At 40.3% G+C, this 26,923-nt stretch overlaps 1 protein-coding gene and 2 long non-coding RNA genes across 5 annotated transcripts in view; 2 read left to right on the top strand and 1 right to left on the bottom strand.

The window, feature by feature from the left end:
• Positions 1–277: 277 nt before the first annotated feature.
• LOC132427405 (uncharacterized) lies at positions 278–26,671 on the top strand. Of its 3 annotated transcripts, none has more exons than XR_009519903.1 (6): positions 278–580; positions 5,857–5,941; positions 10,635–12,719; positions 14,941–14,987; positions 16,390–16,479; positions 25,719–26,671. It is a non-coding gene; the product is annotated as an uncharacterized lncRNA (long non-coding RNA). The 3 variants fall into 3 exon arrangements; XR_009519902.1 differs by having other exon boundaries at positions 5,838–5,941; positions 12,674–12,719; positions 25,719–26,655; XR_009519901.1 differs by having other exon boundaries at positions 12,674–12,719; positions 25,719–26,654.
• Positions 575–2,770, top strand: KLHL9 (kelch like family member 9). Its single transcript, XM_060014825.1, has one exon. The coding sequence runs from the start codon at positions 815–817 to the stop codon at positions 2,666–2,668; it is 1,854 nt and encodes a 617-aa protein (XP_059870808.1). The 5' UTR covers positions 575–814; the 3' UTR covers positions 2,669–2,770.
• LOC132427406 (uncharacterized) overlaps positions 26,165–26,923 on the bottom strand; it is a 39,762-nt gene continuing 39,003 nt past the window's right edge. The window contains exon 11 of the long non-coding RNA XR_009519904.2: positions 26,165–26,276. This is a non-coding gene — a long non-coding RNA (uncharacterized lncRNA). The remainder of the gene's footprint in view (positions 26,277–26,923) is intronic.

Here is a 26,923-nt window from a genome sequence, read left to right as displayed (position 1 = left end):
GAAGAAGCCAGGAAGTGTAAATCTCAAAGTATGCATTTAGGGGGACAGCTCAGCTGCCGTGAAAGGTTTAGGTCAAGCATAAGATACATGCACCCATTCCAGCCCATTTAATGCCACATACAAAGTACCCCAAGAGGCCCCGCGGGCCCATCCTGCACAGCCCCGCCTTGCCCAAACCCCGCCCTTCCAGTCCCCCGCCCACTTCCTCCCATCCCCCACACGACCGCCCACTGGCGAGGTCAGGCGGCCGCGCAGCCGCAGTAGCTGCCACGGCCGCTCCTAGCCCGGGGGATCCTGGGAGCAGGCCTTTCCGGAAGGACCGGTTCGGCGTCGGGGCCTCGGCCCGTGTTGCAGCCCAGTGTTCCAGGCCCTTGCTCCACGACGGGCCCGTAGCCGCGGCGACGCTCTAAGGACAGCGGAGGGCGCGGCGGGCCGCTCGCTGAGGTGCCCGGCTTCGCCGCCGAGCGAACCCCGGGGCCGCAGGACGTGGCGGCACCTCCCCCTTGGCCCGGAGCGGAACTGCGGGAGGAGCGGCAACGCAGGCCGGACGCGGTGAACCGGGTCACTAAACTGCCTTCAGGTGATGAATTATCTACATAATAATCAGATTTGAGGTCCACAGCCCTCTGTGGTCCTGCTATAGAACAATTTTCAGAGAGTGACTGGTGTGTTCTGAGGTGTGCCACAGGGACTGTTTGCCCTTGATAAGGAAAGCAAGCTGTCTTGCTCTTGGGACATCCTCGTTTCCTTTAAAGCTTTCAGGTCATAACCTCTTTGGACGGCATACATCTTTGTGCAAGAGGAAGGCTTTCACATGAAAGTGTCTCTTGGTAACGGTGAAATGGGCGTCTCCGCCCATTTACAGCCTTGCAAGGCAGGAACCACACGTTTTTTTACCAGCAATACTCACAGTTCGGTGGTTTTGCAAGGCTTTGATCAGCTTAGAATAGAAGGATTGCTTTGTGACGTGACCCTGGTACCAGGTGATGGAGATGAAATCTTCCCTGTTCATAGAGCTATGATGGCGTCTGCTAGTGATTATTTCAAGGCTATGTTCACAGGTGGAATGAAAGAACAAGATTTAATGTGCATTAAGCTTCATGGGGTGAACAAAGTTGGTCTGAAGAAAATAATTGATTTTATTTATACTGCAAAACTTTCTCTTAATATGGACAATCTTCAGGACACACTTGAAGCAGCCAGCTTTTTACAAATTTTACCTGTTTTAGACTTCTGTAAAGTGTTTCTTATTTCAGGAGTCTCTTTAGATAACTGTGTTGAAGTTGGACGAATTGCTAACACCTACAATCTTATAGAGGTAGATAAATATGTCAATAATTTCATCCTGAAGAATTTTCCTGCATTATTGAGTACTGGGGAGTTTCTAAAACTCCCTTTTGAACGGCTTGCCTTTGTGCTTTCTAGCAATAGTCTTAAGCACTGTACTGAACTTGAGCTTTTCAAGGCTGCCTGTCGCTGGCTAAGGTTGGAAGACCCTCGGATGGATTATGCTGCAAAATTAATGAAGAATATTCGATTTCCACTGATGACACCACAGGATCTCATCAATTATGTGCAGACAGTAGATTTCATGAGAACAGACAATACCTGTGTGAATTTGCTTTTGGAAGCTAGCAATTACCAAATGATGCCATATATGCAGCCAGTGATGCAGTCAGATAGAACTGCCATTAGATCTGACTCAACCCATTTGGTTACATTAGGAGGAGTTTTGAGGCAGCAGCTGGTTGTCAGTAAAGAATTACGGATGTATGATGAAAGGGCGCAAGAGTGGAGATCTTTAGCCCCAATGGATGCTCCTCGTTACCAGCATGGCATTGCTGTCATTGGAAACTTTCTTTATGTAGTTGGTGGTCAAAGTAATTATGATACAAAAGGAAAAACTGCCGTTGATACAGTTTTCAGATTTGACCCTCGGTATAATAAGTGGATGCAGGTTGCTTCGTTAAATGAAAAGCGCACATTTTTCCACTTGAGTGCTCTCAAAGGACATTTGTATGCCGTTGGTGGGCGAAGTGCAGCTGGTGAGCTGGCCACAGTAGAATGTTACAATCCGAGAATGAATGAGTGGAGCTATGTTGCAAAAATGAGTGAACCCCACTATGGCCATGCTGGAACAGTGTATGGAGGCTTAATGTATATTTCAGGAGGAATTACTCATGATACTTTCCAAAACGAGCTCATGTGTTTTGACCCTGATACAGACAAATGGACACAGAAGGCTCCAATGACTACAGTCAGAGGTCTGCATTGCATGTGTACAGTTGGAGACAAGCTCTATGTCATTGGTGGCAATCACTTCAGAGGAACAAGTGATTATGATGATGTTCTAAGCTGTGAATACTATTCACCGACCCTTGACCAGTGGACACCAATTGCTGCCATGTTAAGAGGTCAGAGTGATGTCGGAGTTGCCGTCTTTGAAAATAAAATCTATGTCGTAGGTGGATATTCTTGGAATAATCGTTGTATGGTAGAAATTGTCCAGAAATATGACCCAGAAAAGGATGAGTGGCATAAAGTTTTTGACCTTCCAGAGTCACTTGGTGGCATTCGAGCTTGTACTCTCACAGTTTTTCCACCTGAAGAAAACCCTGGGTCACCTTCCAGAGAATCACCTCTTTCAGCACCTTCAGATCATTCTTAGGACCAAGGTGTAAAATACCTTTGCAGTGCATCATGGATGATCCCATACTTCCCCTTCAGTTGTATCTTCCTACATTGATTGGTACAGTTATTAGATAAAAAGGTAATTGATGTTATTTGTATTGCTTGGCTTAGTATGTTTATCAAATGGTTAACAAATGTATTCTGAAAATGTATTCAACATAGCCATTTTAACAAATGTAAAAAGATAAGTAGAAAAATGTTTGTTAGATGTCTTTTTGTGGTGGTGTGTAAGTCAAAGTGTAGGTGATTGTAGTAAATGTATAATTATATTCATTATGCTTCAAAGTTGAAAGTTTTCATCTTTGACTACAAAACATCAAAGGGAGGCTGCCTGCTCTAACCTAAAATAATAAACAAATAAGGTCTCCAAGCCTTATTAGCTGCCTCCCTTTTTTCATAGAGTTTTTGACATAGCTGCCAACTCACCAGATTATGTGGGTACATTCAGAATATGTGACGATTCTTAGGCAGACCAGAGAAATAATAAATTCAAAAATATTAACTCAAAAAATAGTACAACCCTAAGTCAGGATTTCATATCTTTCTGGGGAGAGGGAGAGAGAAAATACACATACACACACACACACACACACACACACACAATGTATATGCATGCATACACATAATTTTTAAATCAATTGGCACTTTAGCTATAGTGAAATTGTTTTTAAATTTAAGTTCTTTTCTGCCTAGCAGCTATTTCTATTCAAACGGGAATTCAGTACTAGAGAATAAATGTCTGTGTTGTCTTACTGAATTGATGTAGATAAGAACTACAACATTAAATTGACAACCAAATTTGTCATTTGACTGAATTGTTACTACAGATGAAACTTGTCACTTTTTCTGCTTGTATATTGTTTTCTGTAGAGTTGCCTTTATACAGGTTATTTAGCAAAGTTCAAGTCTCAGAGAATTGCTTCTTCTCAGTAACTTCAGGCTCTGCTACATTCCACCTTTTTGTTCAGTAAAATTTATGAACAAGACAAAGAAAAACATACTGATCAAAGCTATAGGTTTTAAAGTTCAGTCTCCCAACTTAGTCATTCTAACACGACTGTTTGATTTGAGGTGGTTGCCCTGGTGCTGCTCCAGCCCATATGCATCCTGAGCTTTGTGTGATCTGCCTCAAGGCTGTAATCTGAGCAAGCAGAAGATGTACTGTTTGGCATCAGGTCAGAAAAATGTCTTTTTGGCTATGTCTAAAGGACAGGACCAACTTCAGATTCCCTAAGAAGCCAGCTGTAGAAAGCCTAGGACACTGCTGTCTTGCATGCAGTACTAAAGTAGATCTTCAGCCTCTTCAATACCAAGGGCATCCCTACTGGTTCAGAACCACATGGGGAGATCTTAATGGGACCTTATCCGCAAATGGAATCATAAGAGTCCTCCGAAGTGAGTGATTCTGAAGAATCTGAAGAGTTACTTCCCTGGAATAATTGTCTACCTGAAGAAAAAATTTACATGTATACATTTACATACATATGTTTATATTTATATCCCTATACTTGGGAGATTGTCATAGTGTAAATCAGGAACAACCTTCTCTTTATTGACAACCTCATAATAAAACTCAGGAACCAAGACAAAAGGAATTGGCTTCAAGGGATCTGAACCTCACTGCCCATACAGGTATTGATTCATTTTAATGCTTTTATGATTTCTGCATTGGCAGAAAATTTCATACTTCCTATTTTTTTTAAATGATTCAATTTTTTATTACTAAAAATAGCACATTTGAGAACATTTAGGAAATAGAAAAAGTAGAAATTGCTAATAACTTTGTACATTGAATAAGCAAGAAATAGCATCCCAATTATTTCCTTAATTATTAATGAAGTTAAATATTTGTGTTTTTTGAGTAGCTGTGTTCCTCTTTAATCGAATGTTAATATCCTTTGCCCTTGTAATACCTATTGGAGTTGCTTCCTTTTTCATATCCAGTTATAGGATCTCTTTATATAATAAATATAATTTAACTGGCATTTGCTTGCATTGACTTTTTTTCTCAATCTGTTAGAGGTTTACAGAGGCAGGGCCGTTTAGTTAATTTTTGAGATCAAATTTGTCCATCTTTTTGCATTTTGACCTTTTGGGTATAATTTTGCTATGGTTCCTTTATTTTTTACATCATTTTGATGTATTACTTTTTTGGTGCTAATTCTGACGTGCTGAGATGGTATTGCCCCATGTCTGCTCTGCATAAGCTTTTCTCTTTCCCTTGTTGAGAAAAGGTTTCTGCCTTCTATTACATTTGACTGTGTTGCTTTGTAATTAACTAAATATTGTTCAGCCAGGTAAGTTAACTGCTCCACCTTTACCCCCTGCCTCCAGCCTCACACATCCCACCTCTCATTCTTTTACTGTATAACTTTCTGCAATTGACAGGACTCTTGATAATCATAAAACAGCTGACTGGTGTTATGCTAATTAAATCTAATTAAATCTGGAATTCCTTCCTTACAGATAAAGAAATTTGAGGTGACTAAAATGATTGGAAAGATATCTTTATTTTACAAGCTGATAGTTTTTTTTACAGAACATTTAGAAAAATATTTAAAAGAGGATAAAAGCTGCAAGCATGTAAAGCATTCTGTTAACATTTTATTTCTTGTTTTAGTTTTTCTGATAGTTTCAAAAATAAGCTTTTGTTAAGTTTCCTGATTATAAAAATAATTCCTATTACAGTAAGTACAGGAAAATGAAAGTGAACAGAGGGTGTAAATTATCAGTGATTCCACATGTCAAAAGTAACATGTTAATACTAGGTATATTATGAATTTATATATGTACAGACATTTGTCAAATACTTTGCAAATATGTCAGAACTTAAGCTAAAATCTGGATGATAAAAGGAAGTAAGTTCAATTTCCAAAGGCACACACTACTTTCATTATGGCTTTCTCCAAGTTTTCTAAAATCTGTATGTATTAGAAAATAATATGTAAGGTGCTTTTTTCCTAATTATCAAATGCATGTGCATTAAGAAAAACATTCCATTTTAAAACCAGATAAAAATCCATATTTAATTTTTTTCCCACTTGCCAAGAGTAGTATTTCTGTAGATTACCTGCAAAGCAAACATATTTAATCATGTTCAAATTTTTCTGGTTTGTAATTAAAATTATCTTGTTCTGATTATAAAGACAAAATATACTCCTACAGAAAATTTCATTCAAAACTACAGAAGCATACTATCAGAAGTAAAACCAACGTTCTATCCGCAGTTCAACGATTGAAAGACCTTAGGGTAAGTTAACCTAAGCTTCATTTTCTCATTTGTCTATGGGATTGGTGGTGGGCATTAATAATTGTTATCTATATCAGAATTGGAAGGAGATAATATTATAAAGTGATTAGCATAAAACATACACAGAGAAGCATTTAGTAAGATATTTGTTACTGTCATTGTATTGCATAATTTTTTACTTTAGTTTTGTCTTAATGATTTTCACAAGTTCTTTTATTTGAAAGTGTTAAATGTCTATACAGTATTTCACCCATGAATGTGCCTTCATATTTTTTTTCCATTTCCCTATGGTTATATATTTAAATATCTACCCCCAATTTTTTATCATAAATTAAACAAATTTAATATTCTTTCAAAAAATTTTCTCTCTTATTACCCTGTGATAAGTTCTAAGTAAAATCTGAGTCAAATAGTGTAGGCTTTTTTAGGCTTTTGAAAAATATTTCCAGGATTGTGTGACTATGCGTTTCCACCAGAATGTGTTTAGTGACTATTTCAAAGGCAATCTTGGCAGTTCCAGTTATCTTACTGTTTGGATTTATATTTCTTTAATTATTGGAAACACTGAATTTTTTGCTTATTGAGCATGTGCATTTTTTCATATGTGAATCATTTGTTCCTGTCTATTATTTTAAGTATCCTATTAGCTACAAAGACTTTTTTCTTCAATTTATGTCATTTTTGGGGGGGCTGGGCTATTCAATTATTAAAAATTCAGATATAATGATATTTGTTTCAGGCATACAACATAATGATTCTATGTATATATTATGAAATGATAAGTCTAATTAACTTCCATTACCACACATAGTTAATACAATTTTTTTCTTGTGATGAGAATGTTTAAGATCTACTCTTAGCAACTTTCAAATATACAATACAGTATTATTGATAGTCACCATGCTGAACATTATATCCCCAGGACTTATTTGTACCTTTTGACCACCTTGACACATTCAGTTTAATAGTCAAATATGTCTGTCTTTTATTGCATTTTGACCTTTTGGTGATAATTTTTTTTACATAGTACTGATGTCACGTTCCTTGTCCTCTATTGCTTTGTCAGTGCTTATTCTTAACGTGCTAAGGTAGCATTTACTGCTTGTCTCTTGTTCAGATAGCTTTTCTTTTTTCTGGTTGAAATGAAGATGAATTTTTAAAATAAATTTATGAAAATTCCTTTTATATTAAGACTATTAATCTATCTTTACAGCAAGTATTTTCCCATCTTTCTTTGAGTGCATGTCTTAACATACAAGGTATTTTTTTTTTTTTTTGCGGTACGTGGGCCTCTCACTGCTGTGGCCTCTCCCGTTGTGGAGCACAGGCTCAGCGGCCATGGCTCATGGGCCTAGCCACTCTGCGGCACGTGGGATCTTCCCAGGCCGGGGCATGAACCCGTGTCCCCTGCATCGGCAGGCGGACTCCCAACCACTGCACCACCAGGGAAGCCCCCAAGGTATTTTTTGTAATGTAGTGAAATTAGTTTTTCCTTTGTCATTTTTTTAATGCTGTCTTGCACAACTTCCCCCCATCATGTGAAGGTGTAATTACCCTGGTATTTTATGTTATTGTTATGGATACAGCTTTTTACTAGTATTCTGTTTCCAAGTTATTATCCACTTGTTCCATCACAACTTCTTGAATAATCTTTACTTTCTCACTGAATTTTTATGCTTTGTAAACATCATGTAATAAAGGTCTTATTTATAATATGGGCAAACTAGGGTCTTTTTCTTCAGTTATAATGATATTTTATTCAAGTTGTCCTTGGCATGTAGATTGCTGTTTTGAATGGCGTTTTGTTTTCACATTATATTTCAAACTATTGCAGTAGTAGGAAATACATGATTTTACCATGTTTTTGTTATTACTCTCATTGATTCTTAACATTTTGAGGGGATTTTGGGGGATTCTCTTTTTTTACCTTAGAGAGTCATGTTATCTGCATAGTATAAAAACCTTGTTTCATATTATTTGTATCATAATTTAAAGCATTGGTTAATACTTCCAGCAGATTATAGTTGTAACACGAGGCATTGTGCCTTGTAGGTAATTTTAATAGGGATAATTCTAGAATTAGAATTTTAAATTCTTTTGTTAAAGAGAGGTATTCTTTATTTTTTTTTAATTAAAAACAATTTTTTTTATTGGGGTATAGTTGCTTTACAATGTTGTTAGTTTCCACCGTACAGTGGAGTTCCCTGTGTTATGTATATAGCAGGTTCTTATTAGTTATCTATTTTATACATATTAGTGTATATATGTCAAGCCCCATCTCCCAATTCATCCCCTCCCACCCCACCCCCCACTTTCCCCTCTTGGTGTCCATATGTTTGTTCTCTGTATCTGTCTCTATTTCTGCCTTGCAAACCAACTCATCTGTACCATTTTTCTAGATTCCACATACATGTGTTAATAATTTTTGGCTGTGTTGTGTCTTTGTTGCTGTGCATGGGCTTTCTCTAGTTGCGGCGAGCAGGGGCTGCTCTTCATTGTGGAGTCAGTAGTTGCAGCACGTGGGCTCTAGAGTGCAGGCTTGGTAGTTGTGGTGCACGGGCTTAGTTGCTCTGTGGCATGTGGGATCTTACCGGACCGGGGATCAAACCCGTGTCCCCTGCATTGGCAGGCAGATTCTTAAACACTGCACCACCAGGGAAATTTCCATACTTTTAAAAATGAATGTTTTGGAATTTCTCCCCCGATTTTGATACCTAATCTGTGTTGGCTAGTATCCATTTTTAAGCATATATTTGAATGGCAGAATGATGGTTGAAAAAAGACTTAGATATTCACTAAAGATGATTGCATACACTACAGAACTGCTTAAGTTGTGGTCCTTAACCAAATGCACTAATAATAGATAGTTCCTCTATTTTCTTGGTAACAGTCTCTGAACAACTACTTTCTAGGGGTTGATGTTATTCTGCCACCTACTGGTTGTAAGTCAAAATCCTTAGTTAGATGGATTACAAAAAATGGTAGGCTTTTTAAAAAAACAGTAATGACAAAAACCAGCAGAAGTTTTTATTGTGTATGTGAAAGTTCCGTCTTCAGGTGATACTCAAATAAATGAATACAAAATCCCTATGGTAACTCTTAGTGTATAGAGAGGGTCAGATATTCAGAGAAAAAAAATTTTTCCTGTGGTTCCATTAAAGAAATTTTTTAAATTGAAATACAGTTGATGTGTAATATTATATAAGGTGTACAGTATAGTGATTTATAGTTTTAAATGTTATACTCAATTTAGTTATTATAAAATATTGGCTATATTCCCTGTGTTGTACAATATATCCTTGTAGCTTACTTTATACGTAATAGTTTGTACCTCTTAATCTCCTATCCCTTGTATTGCCCCTTCCCCCTTCCCTCTCCCCACTGGTAACCATTAGTTTGTTTTCTATATATGTGAGTCTGCTTGTGTTATATTCTCTAGTTTGTTGTGGTTTTTAGATTCCACACGTAAGTAATACAGTATTTGTCTTTGTCTTATTTCATTTAGTGTAATACCGTCCAAGTCCATCCATGTTGCTACCAATGGCAAAATTTCATTCTTTTTTTTGGCTGAGAGGTATTCCATTGTATATAGATACCACGTCTTTATCCATTTACTTCTGTATATTGGCAATTGTAAATAATGCTGCTATGAACATTGGGGTGCATGTATCTTTTTAAATTATTTGGTTGCATCTTAGTTGCAGCATGTGGGATTTTCGTTGCGGCATGTGGGATCTTTGTTGTGGCATGTGGGATCTTTCATTGCAGCGCGTGGAATCTTTCATTGCAGCGCACGGGCTCTTCATTGCGGTGTGCAGGCTCCAGAGCATGCGGGCTCAGTAGTTGTGGCGTGTGGGCTCTAGAGTGCATGGGCTCAGTAGTTGCGGCATGCAGGCTTAGTTGCCCTGTGGCATGTGGGATCTTAATTCCCTGACCAGGGATCAAACCCATGTCCCCTGCATTGGAAGGTGGATTCTTAACTACTGGACCACCAGTGAAGTCCCACACGTATCTTTCTGAATCGGTGTTTTTGTTTTTTCTGATATGTGTTGCTGGGTCATATGGTAGTTCTATTTGTAGTTTTTTGAGAAACCTCCGTACTGTTCTCCACAGTGGCTGCACCAATCTACATTCCCGCCAACAGTGTACAAGGGTTCCATTTTCTCCACAGCCTCACCAACATTTGTTATTTGTGTTCTTTTTGATGATAGCCATTCTGACAGGGGTGAGGTGACATTTCATTGTGGCTTTGATTTGCATTTCCCTGATGATTAGCAATGTTGAACATCTTTTCCTGTGCCTCTTAGCCATCTGCATTTCCTCTTTGGGAAAATATGTTTAGTTCTTCCCATTTTTAATCAGGCTGTTAATTTTTTGATGTTAAGTTGTATGAGCTGTTTATATATGTTAGATATTAACTCCTTATAGGTCATATCATTTGCAAATATCTTCTCCCAATCAATAAATTATCTTTTCATTTTGTTGGTGGTTTCCTTTGCTGTGTAAAATCTTCTCAATTAGGTCACATTTGTTTATTTTTGCTTTTATTTACTTTGTTTTAGGAGACAGATCAAAAAAAAGATTGCTACAATTTATGTCAAAGGGTGTTCTGCCTATGTTTTCCTCTAGGAGTTCTGTGGTATCCAATCTTACATTTAGGTCTTTTTTTTTTTTTTTTTTTTTTTTTTTGCAGTACACGGGCCTCTCACTGTTGTGGCCTCTCCTGTTGCGGATCACAGGCTCCGGACGCACAGGCTCAGCGGCCATGGCTCACAGGCCCAACTGCTCCGCGGCATGTGGGATCTTCCCGGACCGGGGCACGAACCCGCGTCCCCTGCATCAGCAGGCAGACTCTAAACCACTGCGCCACCAGGGAAGCCCCTTACATTTAGCTCTTTAATCCACTTTGAGTTTATTTTTGTATATGGTGTTAGAGGATGTTCTAATTTCATTCTTTTACATGTAGCTGTCCAGTTTTCCCAGCACCACTTATTGAAGAGACTGCCTTTTCTCTATTGTATATTCTTGCCTCCTTTGTCATAGATTAACTGACCATAAATACATCAGTTTATTTCTGGGCTCTATATTTTTCCATTGATCTATGTGTCTGTTTTTGTGCCAGTACATACTGCCTTGATTACTGTAGCTTTGTAATATACCCTGAAGTCAGAGAACATTATTCTTCTAGCTCTATTCTTCTTTCTCAAGATTGTTTTGGCTATTTGGGGTCTTTTGTGTTTCCATACAAATTTTAAAATTATTTGTTCTAGGTTGATGAAAAATGCTCTTGGTATTTTGATAGAGATTGCTTTGAATTGTAGATTGCCTTTGGTAGTTTGGTCATTCTAACTATATTAATTCTTCCAGTCCAAGAACACGGTATTTCTTTCCATCTGTGATGTCTTCAATTTCTTTCATAAGTGTCTTACAGTTTCTGAGTACAGGTCTTTTACCTCCTTAGCTAGGTTTATTCCTAGGTATTTTATTTGTTTTGGTATGATGGTGAATGGGATTGTTTACTTAATTTATTGTTCTGATAGTTCGTTGTTAGTATACAGAAATGTAAGAGATTTCTGTATATTAATTTTGTATCCTGCAACTTTACCGAATTCACTGACTAGCTCTAGTAGTTTTCTGATGGCATCTTTAGGATTTTCTGTGAATAGTATCATGTCATCTGCCAATAGTGACAGTTTTTCTTCTTTTCCAATTCAGATTCCTTTTATTTCTTTTTCCTTTCTGGACTTTTCTAGGACTTCCAAGACTATGTTGAATAAAAGTGGCAAGAGTGGGCATCCTTGTCTTGTTCCTGATCTTAGAGGAAATGTGTTCAACTTCTCACTGAATATGTTAGCTGTGGGCTTGTCATATATAGCCTCTATTACCTTATGTTCCCTTTATGTCCACTTTCTAGAGTTTTATCATAAATGGATGTTGAATTTTGTCAAAAGGTTTTTCTGCATCTACTGAGATGATCATACGGTTTTTATTCTTCAGTTTTAATGTGCTGTATCATGTATCACATTGATTTGTGGATATTGAAAAGTCCTTGCATCCCTGGGATAAATCCTACTTGACCATGATATATGATCCTTTTACTGTATTGTTGGATTCAGTTTGCTAATATTTTTTTGAGTATTTTTGCAACTATCTTCATCAGTGATACTGGCCTGTAATTTTGTGTGTGTGTGTGGTATCTTTGGTTTTGGTTTCAGGGTGATGCTGGCCTCATAAAATGAGTGGAAGTGTTCCTTCCTCTGCAATTTTTGGGACTAATTTGAGGACAGGTGTTAATCCTTCTTTAAATGTTTGGTACAGTTCACCTGTGAAGCCATCTGGTCCTGGACTTTGTTGGGGGTTTTTCAAATTATTGATTCAGTATCACTATTGGTAATTGGTCTGTTCACATTTTCTATTTCTTCCTGATTTGGTCTTGGGAGATGGTACCTTTCTAAGATTTGTCCATTTTACTGGCATATAGTTTTGTAGTAGTCTTTTAGGATCCTTTGTATTTCTGTGATCTGGGTTGTAACATCCCCTTTTTCATTTCTGAGTTTATTGATTTGGGCCCTCTCCCCTTTTTTCTTGATGAGCCTAGCTAAAGTTTTTCAATTTTATTTATCTTTTCAAAGAACCAACTCAGTTTCATTGATCTTTGTTTTTTAGTCTGTATTTCTGCTCTGCTCTTTCTTTTCTTCTACTAACTTTGGGTTTTGTTTGTTTTTTCTCTAGTTCCTTTAGGTGTAAAGAAAGATTGAGACTTTCCTAGTTTCCTGAGGTAAGTTTGTATCACTATAAACTTTCCTCTTAGAACTGCTTTTGCTACATCTTGTAGATTTTGGATTGCATTGTTTTCATTTTCAGTTGCCTTTAAGTATTTTTTGATTTCCTCTTTGATTTCTGCAGTGATCCATTGGTTGTTTAGCAGCATATTGTTTAGCCTCCACGTGTTTGTGTTTTTTTGCACAAAACACAACTTTGTAGTTGACCTGTAGTCTCATAGTGTTGTGGTCAGAAAAGATGCTTGATATGATTTCAGTTTTAAATTTACTGAGGTTTGTTTTGTGCCCTAGCATGTGATCTATACTGGAGAATGGTCCACGTGCACTTGAAAAGAACGTGTATTCTGCTACTTTCGAATGGAATCCTCTCTATATATATCAATTAAGCCCATCTGCTCTAATATGTCACTTAAGACCAGTGTTTCCTTATTGATTTTCTGTCTGGATGATCTGTCCATTGATGTAAATGGGGTTTTAAAGTCCCCTACTATTATTGTGTTACCATCAACTTCTTTTATGTCTGTTAATGTGTGTCATACATGTATATAGGTGCTCCTATGTTGGATGCATATATAGTTACAATTATAATTTATTCTTGGATTGATCCCTTGATCATTATGTAGTGTCCTTCTTTGTCCCTTGTGACAGTCTGTTTTAAAGTCTATTTTGTCTGATAAGTATTGCTACTATGGCTTTCTTTTGACTTCCATTTGTGTGGAATACCTTTATCCATCCTCTCACCTTCACTCTGTGTCTCTAAATCTGTAGTCTCCTGTAGGCTGTGTGTGTGTGTGTGTGTGTATACACACACACACACACACACACACACCTGCCTTATTCTTGTGTCCCTTCAGCCACTCTGTGTCTTCTGATTGGAGCATTTAGTCCATTTGCATTTAAGGTAATTATCAACATGATATTCTTATTGCCATTTTGTTAATTGTTTAGGGGTTGTTTTTGTAGGTCTTTTTTCCCCTTTTCTTTTGTTCTCATGATTTGATGGCTATCTTTAATGTTGTTTGGTTTTCCTTTGTGTGTGCATTATAGATTTTTGGTTTTTGGTTCCCATGAGGTTTTTATATAGCAATCTGTATATCTATCTCTCACACACACACACACACACACACGATTAAGTTGCTGGTCTCTTAATTTCAAATGCATTGTACTTTCCTCCCCTCACAATTACTGATTTTGATATATTTTACATATAATTGTTTTGTGTATCCCCTAACTGCTTATTGTGGATATAGACGATTTGATTACTTTTGTCTTTTAAGCTTCCTACTAGCTTTGTGCTTGGATGATTTCCTACCTTTACTGTATGTTTGCCTTTACTGGTGAGCTTTTCATTCCATAATTTTGTTTCTAGTTGTCACTTTTTTTTTTTGCCTAGAAAAGTTCCTTTATCATTTGTAAAGCTGGTTTGGTGGTGCTGTACTCTTTTAGCTTTTGCCTGTACATGAAGCTTTTGATTTTGCCACCAAATCTGAAGGAGAGCCTTGCTAGATAGAGTATTCTTGGCTGGATACACCCTCCTCAAGTACCATAGCAAAGGTTTTTCCTCTAGAGCCTTGCTAGATATTCTTGGCTGCAAACACCCTCCTCAAGTACCATAGCAAAGGTTTTTCCCTTTCATAATTTTAAATATATTGTGCCACTCCCTTCTGGCTTCAAGAGTTTCTGCCGAAAAATCACTTGATAGTCTTATGGGGATTCCCTTGTATGTTTGTTGCTTTTCTTTTGCTGCTTTTAATATTCTCTTTAATTTTTCTCATTTTAATTACAATGTGTCTTGGTGTGTTCCTCTTGGGGTTAATCCTCTATGGGACTCTGTGCTTCCTGGACTTGGGTGACTGTTTCCTTTCCCAGGTTAGGGAAGTTTTCAAGTATTATGTCTTCAAATGTGTTTTCAGCTCCTTTCCCCCTCTCTCTTCTCATTCTAGGACCCCTATAATGCAAATATTAGTGTGCTTATTGTAGTCCCAGAGGTATCTGTAACTGTCCTCATTTCTTTTCATTCTTTCTTTCCAGTGGCAGTTACTTACATGACTGTCTTCCAGCTCACTGATTCATTTCTCTGTATCATTTAGTCTGCTGTTGATTCCTTCATATATATTTTTCATTTCAGTAATTGTATTCTTCATATCTGTTTGGTGGTTCTGTATATTTTCTAACTCTGTTAAAAACTTCTAACTTCTCGCTCCATTCTTCTCCCAGGTTCTTTGATCATCTGTACCATCATTACCCTGAATTCTTCTCCTCAGGTAAGTTGTGTATCTCCACTTCCTTCTTCCTTCGTCTGGAACATGTTCCTCAGCAACCTCATTTTGTCTGTTTCCTGACCTTGGAGAAGGGGCCTTCTGTAGGAGATGTCTTATGCATCCCAGCAGCACACTCCCATCTCATTTCCCATGCTATATGCTCTAGGCATTTCCCCCATGAGGATTGTGTGGGTCTTTCTGTTGTAGTGGGCTGACTATGTGGGAGGTCTGGTAGGCTTCGTTAGCCCGCAGTGTGGTTGGTTGCCAGGCCCTGCCTGGTGCAGAGGCTGCCAGCTGCTGGTTAGTGGGGCCTTGTCACTGGGAAGCTGACTGCAAGACCCCAGGGGGGACACAGGGCTAGTGCTGGCTCACTGGTAGGTGGAGCCAAGGTCCAGAAGACTCTGGGGCTGTTGCCTGCCCATGTCCCAAGGTTAGTGCTGGACTACTGGCAGGCAGAGCCAGGTCCTGGAGTCTGGCTGCAGGGCCCAGGGATCACACAGCTGGTGTCAGATCACTAGTGGGGGTTGGGGGAGGTGGTTCCTGACACAGTTGGGTACAGGGTCCAGGGTGTCCCCAAGCTTGTTTTGGCCTGCTAGTGGGCAAGGCTGGGGACCAGCTTATCCCAGGGCAGGGTGTAGCTAGCTGTGGGTAGACTGGGTCCATTGGCTGGAGAACTGTGGTTTTGAATCTGGTGTCTGCCTCCCTAATGGGTAAGGCTGGTCTAGAGCACAAGTGCTTGCCCACTGGTGGGTGGAGCCATGTCTAGAGGCCTCTGTGGGCTTAGGAGTTCCTTATACAGCCTGTCTGCTGTGTTCCCACCTAGTAAGTTGCTTGGGCTGAGGTGTCCCAGCACTGGCATCTACAGGCTGTTGGGTGGGGTCAGGTCTTGGCACTGATGAGCTAGAGAGAGGATCCCACAACAGTGCTTGCCCGCACCAGTGTCCACGTGGTAGAGCTCCCAAGTATGGCTGCTGCCAGTGCCCATGTACCCAGGGTGAGCTGCAGCCCCCCGGCCCCCCACTGCCACCTCTCTCAGACTCTCCAGGACCAGCAGGTAGGTCTGGCCCAGGCTTCTGTCAATTTACTGCTTTTTCCCTGGGTCCCACTGCAGGGAGATTCTGTGCCCTTTAAAAGGGGAGTCAATGTTGTGAGCCTCAACTGGTGGGGAAATAAAGCCCCACTGCCCTTCAAAGCCAAATGCTCTGGGGGCTCGACTTCTTGGTGCAGGACCCCCTGGCTGGGGAGCCCAACATGGGGCTCAGAAGTTACTCCTAGGAGAGAACCTCTGCAATACAACTCTTCTCCAGTTTGTGGGTCTCCCATCCCGGGGGGTATGGGACACGGTTATATCTAAGTCTGCCCCTCCTACCCATTCTCATCGTGGTTCCTTCTTTTATGTCTTTAGTTGTAGAAGATCTCTTCTGGTTGGTTCTGGTCTTTTTCATTGATGGTTGTTCTGCAAGTACTTGTGATTTTGGTGTGCTCATGAGAGGAGGTAAGCTCAGGGTCTTTCTACTCCACCATCTTGGCCAAAGAGAGTATCTTTGATACAACACAAAAACACAGATTTAAATATCTTTGACCTTTATCTTATTGATAAATTCATATAATTTGAGTTTTATAAAAAATCTGCACCATTTCATCTGGATTCTAAGCATTCACACCCACTACTATGTGGTTTTTTTAATGGATTGTAAACTAAAGAGCTTCAGCTTACAAAGTATCACACTAACAGAGTAAATCTTTTCAGTGGCAGAAAGAATTTAATGTGCAAATATCCAGGTATAAGTAAACTTGATTAACTTATAATATTCTGAGAACTTTTATATATTGGTTTGCCCATGCAGATGCTAGGATCAGATCACTGCTCTACCCACAAAGCTTTCATCCACCCCAGACAACAACACATACATAGCACACGTGTGTGATACAGAGTGGCTTCTGGACCAGCTGATCCAAATTCTTTTTAGTACCATCCCTGGGTTCCAAGAAAGCCTATTTCTTGGCTAGGGAACTACCCATTTCCTCTATCTCCAAAACACTGTCTCAGAGCAGAATATTCTCATACTGAGTATTCTTTCTCCCAGGATGGATATGATTGAAAACAGGTGACCTCTTAATTGTGCCTCCTGAAGCCTGTCAAAATGCACTTTCTATAACCTTCCTTGTTCCTTCTGTTCTATTTAATACAGTATTAGAACAAGATGAATATAAAGCTGCTGATGGCAGTTAAGGTCTGTTACCTGAGCTCAGATGTTTCATTGTGTATACAGCCCTTTCCCAATTTTAAGTTCATGCAGTATTCTAGCTCTTTATTGGCCCATCTTCCAGAAGGCTGTGACTATAGAGGTAGAGGTTTATCATTTTTTGCGTCGTTTCACCTAAGAGCGCATCAGCAGAGTCTATATTTGTGAATGGAGGGCAAGTCTAATTTCTACTGACTGAACTTTTATCTTAGTTTGGAAGGATACTTTATCACTTAGAAGCCAACACATTCCAGCCAGGAATTAGTGATCCATAAAAACAACTCATTTCTTCCTACTAGGCAGAGTGTTTGGTTATTAATCCCTCCATCCTTCTCCAGATAACACAGATTTCACAAACCTTCTATGCATCCTATGTATACAGGCACACTCAAAGGCATCACTTAAGCTCAGAGAATGGGGAAAGAGGGTTTTCTAACTTTCCAGGCTGACTCTCCATTAATGAGCTAACCTGTGCCCTCAACTTTTCCTACTTCATCCTGTAAGGGGAGTGGGTTATGGATTCCATTACATTGTCCACTTAGTTTACTTCTCCATCTTCCATATCTGCATTTCTCATTCACCCCCACCACTTACCTCATAGTGCACTTACCAGCCATGTGCAACACGTTCCTGGCTATCATTTGGGAGGAATACTGCTGTGTGTAGACCAAGCTCAAAGAGATGCCTCTAGTTAGCCCCCAAACTCAGTGTCCAGAAATGGGTTTTTACATATCCTGCTGGGTGCTTGCAGCTGGTCAAAGCTCCCAGTGGACAACCTGCTGATGTGGAGTACCTACTGGGGCACAGTCGAGAAGCCCTATCAAGATCTAGGTAGCCATCAGGATTATAACTTTGAGAATGACCTAAGTCTGCTGAAGCATTGGTTGTGTGCAGAGGCAGGAGCCGCAAAGGGGACTTCGTTCAGGACAGTGGTAGAACTGGGGTCAACTGGGGTCATCTCGTTACTGCTACTAACCAGTCTCGAACTACAGTCAAGTCACTAGCTGGATGTTTGTTTTGTTAAAAAATCATTAAAACTGATTATTCTCCTATCCATAATCTCACTTCCCTGGGTTAGTTACTACATCAGTGATGTTGCTGGACCAACACCATTCTATTTGGAAAGATGTACAGATGACTGAAGATGGTGGTATCAGGCACAAGAAAAATACATAACCTGCCACTCCAATGCTCTATCCCTGCATAGAAAGAGTGGTTAATTTTTCTCTAGTATCCTTTACTGTCACCATCCCACTGCTGGCTTTCAGAAGAGCATGGTCAAAAGAAAAATCTCAACAGTACTACAATTTAACTCTTAATAGCCTTTGTCCATCCCATAGGAATGACTTTACACCCCAGACCTTACCTCTACCACAGTCTCAACAGTTCTCTTCTACTCAAGGTGACCTATAAAAACGGCTTTTATTAATACCCAGAATATAATGCTGAGAAACACTGTTCTCTCACATCATAGACTATTATCTATTTTCTCATACATCTCTAATCATCATCTTAAAGGATCTGAGCCATGTGGTCACTTTGATACAACAGAGCAGCAACCTGATTCCCAAACCAGATGCAAAGCTTCATACACTGGGTTTTCATACGCTGCATTCCTCATTTATCCTGGCATTATATTTTCCAAAGAAAAACAGGAATGGGATTCTCCTTAGTTCCCTTGCGTGGGGGAACACAAGGTGATCTTCCTAACATTTCTAAAGAAATGTGGCCAACAACACAACCCTCTCAGCTTTAGAGTGACTGTAAGAAAGCAACAAGGGGCTTCCCTGGTGGCGCAGTGGTTGAGAATCTGCCTGCCAATGCAGGGGACACGGGTTCGAACCCTGGTCTGGGAAGATCCCACATGCCACGGAGCAACTAGGCACGTGAGCCACAACTACTGAGCCTGCGCGTCTGGAGCCTGTGCTCCGCAACAAGAGAGGCCACGACAGTGAGAGGCCCGCGCACCGCGATGAAGAGTGGCCCCCGCTCGCCGCAACTAGAGAAAGCCCTCACACAGAAACAAAGACCCAACACAGCCAAAAGTAAATTAAAAAAATAAAATAATTAAAAAAAAAAAGGCAGCAAGGACTACCCAAGCTCCACTGTGTTCCTAGAACCTTTAGAAAAAACACTAGTTCACATGAGCTCAAACATTTCAATCCTGAACTGATACCCTCTTCCCTGAGTTCCTTAGAATCAGGTAACCCAAGCTCAAACCATGTACAAATCCCGTTACCCCTCCTTCCTACTGAGCCTCATCATGGTTCTTCATGGTGAGTACTCTCACTTGCTGCAAGTTAGGACACCTGACTTGGGTTAACTATAGAGCTGATCATGGGGCGTCTAGCTGGGCTTCATTACAACTCCAGCAAAGAAAGTCACGTGAGAGCATCCAGAGAGAACTAGCAGTTTTCCAACTGTGCTGTTAGTGGTCAGAGAGAAGAGAATTTGGTGTTAATTATTTTGGAGGCTACTGATTTTTTTTGGAGGGTGAGGGTGGAACATGCTCCCTTTTACTTTATGCATATAAGTAATGTTTTTAACTGTTCAAAAAATATCTGAAAGATTTGAGAAAAGCTCTGTTTCCTTCAACTAATGTGACAAGAAAAAAGGTCCAGAGATTTAGGTCTGTCCATAATATTCTCATAGCTATAGTGTAGACATATTGTACATTAAAAACTCAGCATTGTTGTGACCACCTAGAGGGGTGGGATACGGAGGGTGGGAAAGACTCAAGAGGGAGGAGATATGGGGATATATGTATATGTGTAGCTGATTCACTTTGTTATACAGCAGAAACTAAAACAACAGTGTAAAGCAATTATACTCCAATAAAGATGTTAAAAAGAAAGAAATACTGGCATCAAAGCATAAAAAAAAGTAAAAAAAAAGTAAAAAAAAAAACAAAAACTCAGCAATGTGAACACATCTTGTACCCAAGTCCCTTGAAATAAGATTATCAAAAGATTTTGAAGACTTCCTGGAAGATTAAAAACATATTTCACAGTCTTCGCTCTAAGAGCACAACGCACAACTTAAAACCACACAGCAAGAGAAATAGAGCAAGACTCTGACATTTTATCTTCCAAGGACAGCAACAATGCTGTCTCCCACCCCATGTGTGCCTTGAAAACTATGCCATTTCTCACCAACTTGAGGTTGGTCTACTTCATCCCTCTTTAAATATGGAAAGGCTTGTATTGGGCTGCACCCCGAAGGCCTCCAAGCCCCGTGGCTGCCCAGCCTGAAGACCTAAGAAAGAGCCCACAGACAGCGGAAACATCAATGTCTTACTGGACAGGGAATCTTAAGAAAAAGGTCCTGCAGCGACACCCCGTGGACAGCAAGCAAGACGTGGCAGCAATCTTACCTATTTGAGGGAAGCTACTATTATACAGGCAATTTGCATCAGATTGGCTCATCAGTTACCAAGGAAACCAGTAGCAGGGGCCCTTCCATCACAACCCCTCAGGTTAATGACCAACATCAGAGCAGATACTGATATTTCCCTTTTATGAGCTAGCAGGTGGAGCCGTTTTGGCCTAAGCATTAGAACAATCACTAGGCGGGCCCGGGGCGAGCACGCTGGTGGGCGTGGGGTGTGAGGGAAGTGGGGGCTGGTCTAGCGGGGGATGCACGAAGAGCAAGAGAACAGCCGTCCTGAGTGTCCTGACCACACACCCCACCCCTACGCACCCTACACGACCCTTATAATCTCCGTCCGCCCCTCTTCCGAGACACCCCCGGGGTCAGGTACATAGCAGCGCACCGCAACCAGATACCACAAATGCAATACACACAACAGCTGCTAAGAAGTGTCAAGAGTAAGCTAGGCCCTTGGCACTCAGGGCAGGAAGAAGGCAAGAGTCTTCAGTTGCCCCCGCTATGGGGCCTTCATATGAGAAATGCTATCACTCTGAGTATCACTCTTAGCTACTGCGCCACCAGGGAAGTCCGAGCAGATTACATTTAAAAGAAATATCTTCCTTCTGAGCTTTTCAAAGATAACAGGAAAATAAATAATATATAACTTAGACCTTCGAATCAAGTGGGGTCTTTTTCTTCATTAACAACTTGACAGGAAAACTCAGGGATTAAGGAAAAATATTTTGGCTCTTGAGATACAGAACTTCACAGACTTTCACTGGTCACGAAGTTCAGCAAGTGGTTATTTTCACTGTCCTCATTAAGACTGGTTATTGATTAAAGGAATTGTTGATGCAAAAACTTAGACCAGTCCATGCTTAAGGTACCATTGGTTCAATGGCCTTCAAAGTTTTTTAAAAAAATAAAAAATAAGTGGGACTTCCCTGGTGGTCCACTGGGTAAGAATCCACACCCCCAATGCAGGGGGCCTGGGTTCGATCTCTAGTCAGGGAACCAGATACCGCATGCCATGCCACAACTAAGAAGTTCACATGCAGCAACTAAAAGATCCCACATGCCGCGACAAAGATCCCACATGCCACGACGAAGATCCCACATGCCACAACTAAGACCCTGTGCAGCCAAAATAAATAAATATTTAAAAAAAATAAAGAATAAAAATCGTTTAAAAAAGCTCTTTTGGACTGACCTCTAGAGGGGAAACAAGGTCTCAATTTTTTCCAAAACCACAAATTTGATTCTATTTGTTTGTGCTCCAAAGAAAAGAGATTCCAGGTGAGTAAGTAAAGACAAGTGAAGCCACTGAATACTGGTATCCATTATATATCAGTGTTCAGGGACTTCCCTTGTGGTCCAGTGGGTAAGACTCTGCACTCCCAATGCAGGGGGCCTGGGTTTGATCCCTGGTCAGGGAGCTAGATCCTGCATGCATGCCACAACTAAGAATCCACATGCCACTACTAAGAAGTCCACATGCCGCAACTAAAGGATCTCGCATGTCGCAGCAAAGATCCCGTGCCACAACTAAGACCCAGCGCAGCCAAAATAAATAAACAAATATTAAAATATATACATATATATATATCAGTGTTCAAACCTAGATACTGGTATCCCTGAGGGTACATGATTATTATCCAGGGGCATGCAAGCACATTGATTTTAAGAACACATTTTTTACATCCTCAGCATCGATAAACATCCGTGATGAAACTGATCAGCCAGAGAAGAGAGATGGAAGTTTGGCCCATCGCCATTCTCACATTTAGACTTAACATCACTTTGTAAAATAAAGTCCTTCTTACCCATTCCAAGCGTCAGCCTGGTGCACTGCCTCAGGGTGCAAAACCTCTGTGACACCAGAGGGACAATTCCAGAAGGCTTAGTTCTTCAGAACGATTCCTTTGATAGAAAAGCAGAGGGGACTTTAATAAGATGTTCATGCTTTATCAGTTACATCCTCTCTCTCCTGTATCAACATCTTTCTTTTTATTGGCTAGTTCTGATCCACGTTAAATGTGCTTAATTTTCATTTTATCCTAAACATGACTATTCCTCAGCCCTATGACCACTTGTTAGTATTATTTTGCTTCTGTCATTCTGTTCACACCCAAACTTCTTCAACGTTCTCTGGATTATCTGTCCCTATTTCTTCACATGCACCTCCTTCCTCCAATTGCCATAATTTGGCTTCAACCTCCCTGTTCTAATAAAACTGCTCAGCCAAAGTTTATAATAAACTATAATACATGTTACTGAGATCAGAGATCGCTGTCAGGCAGCCTCAGCTGACATCTCAGAAGCATCGGACACTTGTTACCACGCCCTCCATCTTAAGGTCTGATGCTCATCTGGTCTCCATGTCACCACCATCCTCTGCTTTTCTGCCTCTCCTCTTCTCCTTTGTTGACTGCTCCCTCTCATCTTAGGGAATTGGTGTTCCTCAAAATTCCGTGCTAGTCCCACACTTCATCCTCTCTGCACATACACTCTCAACCTCCCAAATACTTCCAAATGTCCTCTCTATGACTGTGACCTCCATATGCATGTCTTTCCCCAGAATCTTATCTCCAAACATTAGATCCATATTTCTACATGCTAGAATATCTAGAATATCTCCACTTCACGTGTTCAAAATTGAATACATATTTTCCAAACTTTCTCACCCTTCTATGTTCCTTGTGTGAATGGGCCCCAATCATTCTGCAGGCCAGGATAGAGACATGGACATTATCATTGAGTTCTCAACTTCCTCAAAGCCCATAGCCAATAAATCATCACAGATTCTTCTTCTGACATCATACTCATGGCCACCCATCATCTGTACAACAGCCTTTCTACATGAAGGGATATGCCTACCTTATGAATCCTATTTCTTTCATTGCAGTTGTTTTAAAATATAGTCACAGACTGTCTCATACTCTTTCCTGTCCCTTCCCTTCACTATGTGCTTGATGTAGCAACTTCCCTCTAATCAATACACAACACAGGTTGAAGTGATGGTGTGTAACTTATAAGACTCTGTCATAAAACAATTTACTGCCTTCTCCACTTCTGGTTTTCATCACTCACTTTGGTAGAAGCCAGCTGTTGTGAGGACACATCACAAAGCTTAGTGGAGGGGCTCGGGTGACTGTGATGAGGAACTGAGGCTTCCTGGCAGTGGTCATGTGAATGACCCATGTTAGAAGCAGATCCTCCAACCTAAGTCAAGCCTTCAGGTGACTGCAGGCCAGCTGACATCCTGACCGCCACCTCATGAGAGACCCTGAGCCCACTGAAAGCGCTCTCAAATTCTTGATTCATAAAAACTGTTAGGTAATAGACTAGTGGTTAACGCCACTAAATTTTTAGGTTATTAATTATGCATCAATAGAACACTAATTTACCAATGTAGGAGACCCAATGCAAATTTCTAGCCTCCTTTGCAGATAGAATGCAGGCACTTGAATAAGACTTTGCCAATCTGAAGCACCTGTGTGACATTTTGATCCAGAGTGAAAAATGAGAAGATATAGGCTGTGTGTGGCGATTCCATGTTTGCTGGCTGAAGCAGTGGTTTCCCATGGTGGCAAGTTCAAGTTTCCAGGAAAGAAATGGCATCAAAAAATGGCATTTCCTTTCAGTTTCTACTGGGATATCGGCAAAAACATAAACAGAATTGACGAAACTATTTATATGCCTTTTGGATTTTAAGGGTGACTGAAGGTTTAAGGGCACTGTGCACCTCTTTAAAAGCAAAAGAGTGAAGTAAGCCAGAAAGAGAAAAACAAATATCGTATATTAACGCATATATGTGGAATCTAGAAAAATGGTACAGAGGAACCTATTTGCAGGGCAGGAATAGAGACGTAGACATAGAGAACAGAAGTGTGTACATGGTGGAGGGGGAAGGGGAGGGTGGGATAAACTGGGGGATTAGGATTGATGTATATACACTACCAAGTGTAAAACAGATAGCTAGGGGGAACCTGCTGTTTGGCACAGGGAGCTCAGCTCGGTGCTCTGTGATGACCTAGGTGGGATGGGGGATGGGTGGGAGGGAGGTCCAAGAGGGAGGGGATATTTGTAGACATATACCTGATTCACTTCATTGTACAGCAGAAACTAACACAACATTTTAAAGCAATTATACTCCAATAAAAAAATAAGAAAATAAAAGCAAAAGTAAGATTCAGCGGATTTCCCTGGCAGTCCAGCAGTTAAGACTGTGGTTCCACTGCAGCGGGCATGGGTGTGATCCCTGCTCAGGGAACTAAGATCCCACATGCCGCGTGCGGCCAAAAAAAAAAAAAGTTAAGACTGAGCACTTAATATATAAAGCAGCCCCACAAAGCAAAATAAAACAAAAGGGAAAGCTTGTCATATTATAAAATAAATAGTAAAATTTGCAAATATAGCAATTATCCTAATAAATACTAATTATTACATATTAAAATGAAATTTCTTTCTATTCAAAACTACAGTTTCTTATTATTGATAAAAATCTGCCAAAATGACTCAGTATATTTTTTAACGGAAGCAGACAAAAAAGTCTTTGAACTGAGTAAATATTTACAAGATTGAGGCCACTAATAAGTGCAGTCAGCCCTCCAAATACATGGGTTCAACCACTACAGGTTGAAAATATTTGAAAAAAAAGTTCCAGAAAGTTCCAAAAAACAAAGCTTGAATTTGCCATGTGCCAGCAACTATTTATAGCATTTACATTGTATTAGGTATTATAAGTAATCTAGAGGTGATTTAAAGTATATGGGAGATGTATGTAGGTTATATGCAAATACTATACCAGCTTATATAAGGAACTTGAAGATCCAAGGTATCCGTGGAGGTCCGGGAACCTCTCCCCTTCGGGTACTGAGGGAGGACTGTATATGAGACATATTGTGGAAGCTTAAGTCTCCTTTTCAACTTCCTGAGTTTTCTGATGAGCTTATTAATGCAAAGAAATCATTTACTAATTTTCATGTCTTAACTTCCAGTATGACAATGTCCCAGGCACAGCAGTTGTGTACTTTGCTTCTCAGATCGACCCTGGTACTTTGCGTTTATTTTGGGTTTTTTTTTTTTTGTCCTTTTTGTTGTTTTTGGCCACGTCCAGCAGCTTGTGGGATCAGGGACTGAATCCGAGTCACAGCAGTGAAGGCGCCGAGTCCAAACCACTGGAGCACCAGGGAATTCCCTGAGCCTGGTACTTTGGAAGGAGTTCTTCAAAGTCTGGCTGGAGTCCTCATTGCTCAGAAAGTCTTTCCATCTCCATTTTCTGCACCAAACAGGTCGCCAACAATTCTAGCTGCTGAGCAGTCCAATGAGGATTATCATCCCTCTCTGCTGAAAAAGTTGAAGATCTGCTAGATTACCGCATGGAGAAAGAGGTGGCCTGAGCTATTTGCAACTGGCTGCTCCTGGAGGAACCTGAAAACATTCTTGTCCTTCAGGCAGGAAAACAATGGAAAGATTCTTCCATTAGGTGCAGAACTTGTGAGGGTCTCCTGCTTTGGCAGGCCAAGGTTCGGGGCTGGTCACACCTAAGGGTGCAGACAGGGCTGGAGAACATCATCCTGGGTGTCCTCAGTGAGGAGGGTGGCAGGCCCCGGTGAGCCTGGTGATGCAGGTGTCTGGCTGTGGGAGCCTGTATCCAGCTGCTCTGAGTACCTGCCTGCAAATGAGATTCTTAAATAGTACAAGGTTCTCAATTCTGTACTCATGCCAATGTTCTTTCCACTTTTTCCAATTTCTCTTCCAATTTATCGGCAACAGATAATGTCGCAACTTCAATGCCTTTTTTGTGTATTACACTGGAAATTAAACACATTCATGGAAAAGGACAGAGTATAAATCCAATAGGATGTACTCATCCAAATGAGACCCAAGGTTGAAATAAAATCTGAGTCTCAATCTGTGTCTTTTAAAATTCTAATAAGAGTACTTAGACATTTGACATTTTACTGTACGTTCATGCTTTGTAATGCACCAAAATACAACTAGCCTCGCCTCTCTCCATTTCCCATTTAAGGAGCTAAGACATTAGATTTGAATTCTTCCACATGACTTTATAGGAGTCATAGCTCATGTTTCCAGACATAGTCTATGGATAAGAGTGGCATAAATGTTAACACTAAGGTCTAATTCATACCATTCTCTTCCTTCTGTCACCAAAAGTGTGCTCACCACATATATATGTGACAATGTGCTTGGCAATGTGGATTCCAGAAAAGTAAGGCAGGGATGGTGACTGCCCTCCAGGGAGCAGGGAAGACAGACTTTAGAGGCAGGATTAGGATGAGGGAAGCACCACGTGCTCAG

The sequence above is a fragment of the Delphinus delphis genome, chromosome 6 (genome assembly GCF_949987515.2).
Source record: "Delphinus delphis chromosome 6, mDelDel1.2, whole genome shotgun sequence".
Taxonomy (NCBI): Eukaryota; Metazoa; Chordata; class Mammalia; order Artiodactyla; family Delphinidae; genus Delphinus; species Delphinus delphis.
The sequence above is the reverse complement of the archived record's forward strand: the minus strand, read 5'-3'. Positions and strand labels throughout refer to the sequence as shown.

Bases quoted from the DNA above. Each gene is read 5' to 3' on its own strand.
- KLHL9 (XM_060014825.1), top strand. From the start codon at position 815: ATGAAAGTGTCTCTTGGTAACGGTGAAATGGGCGTCTCCGCCCATTTA.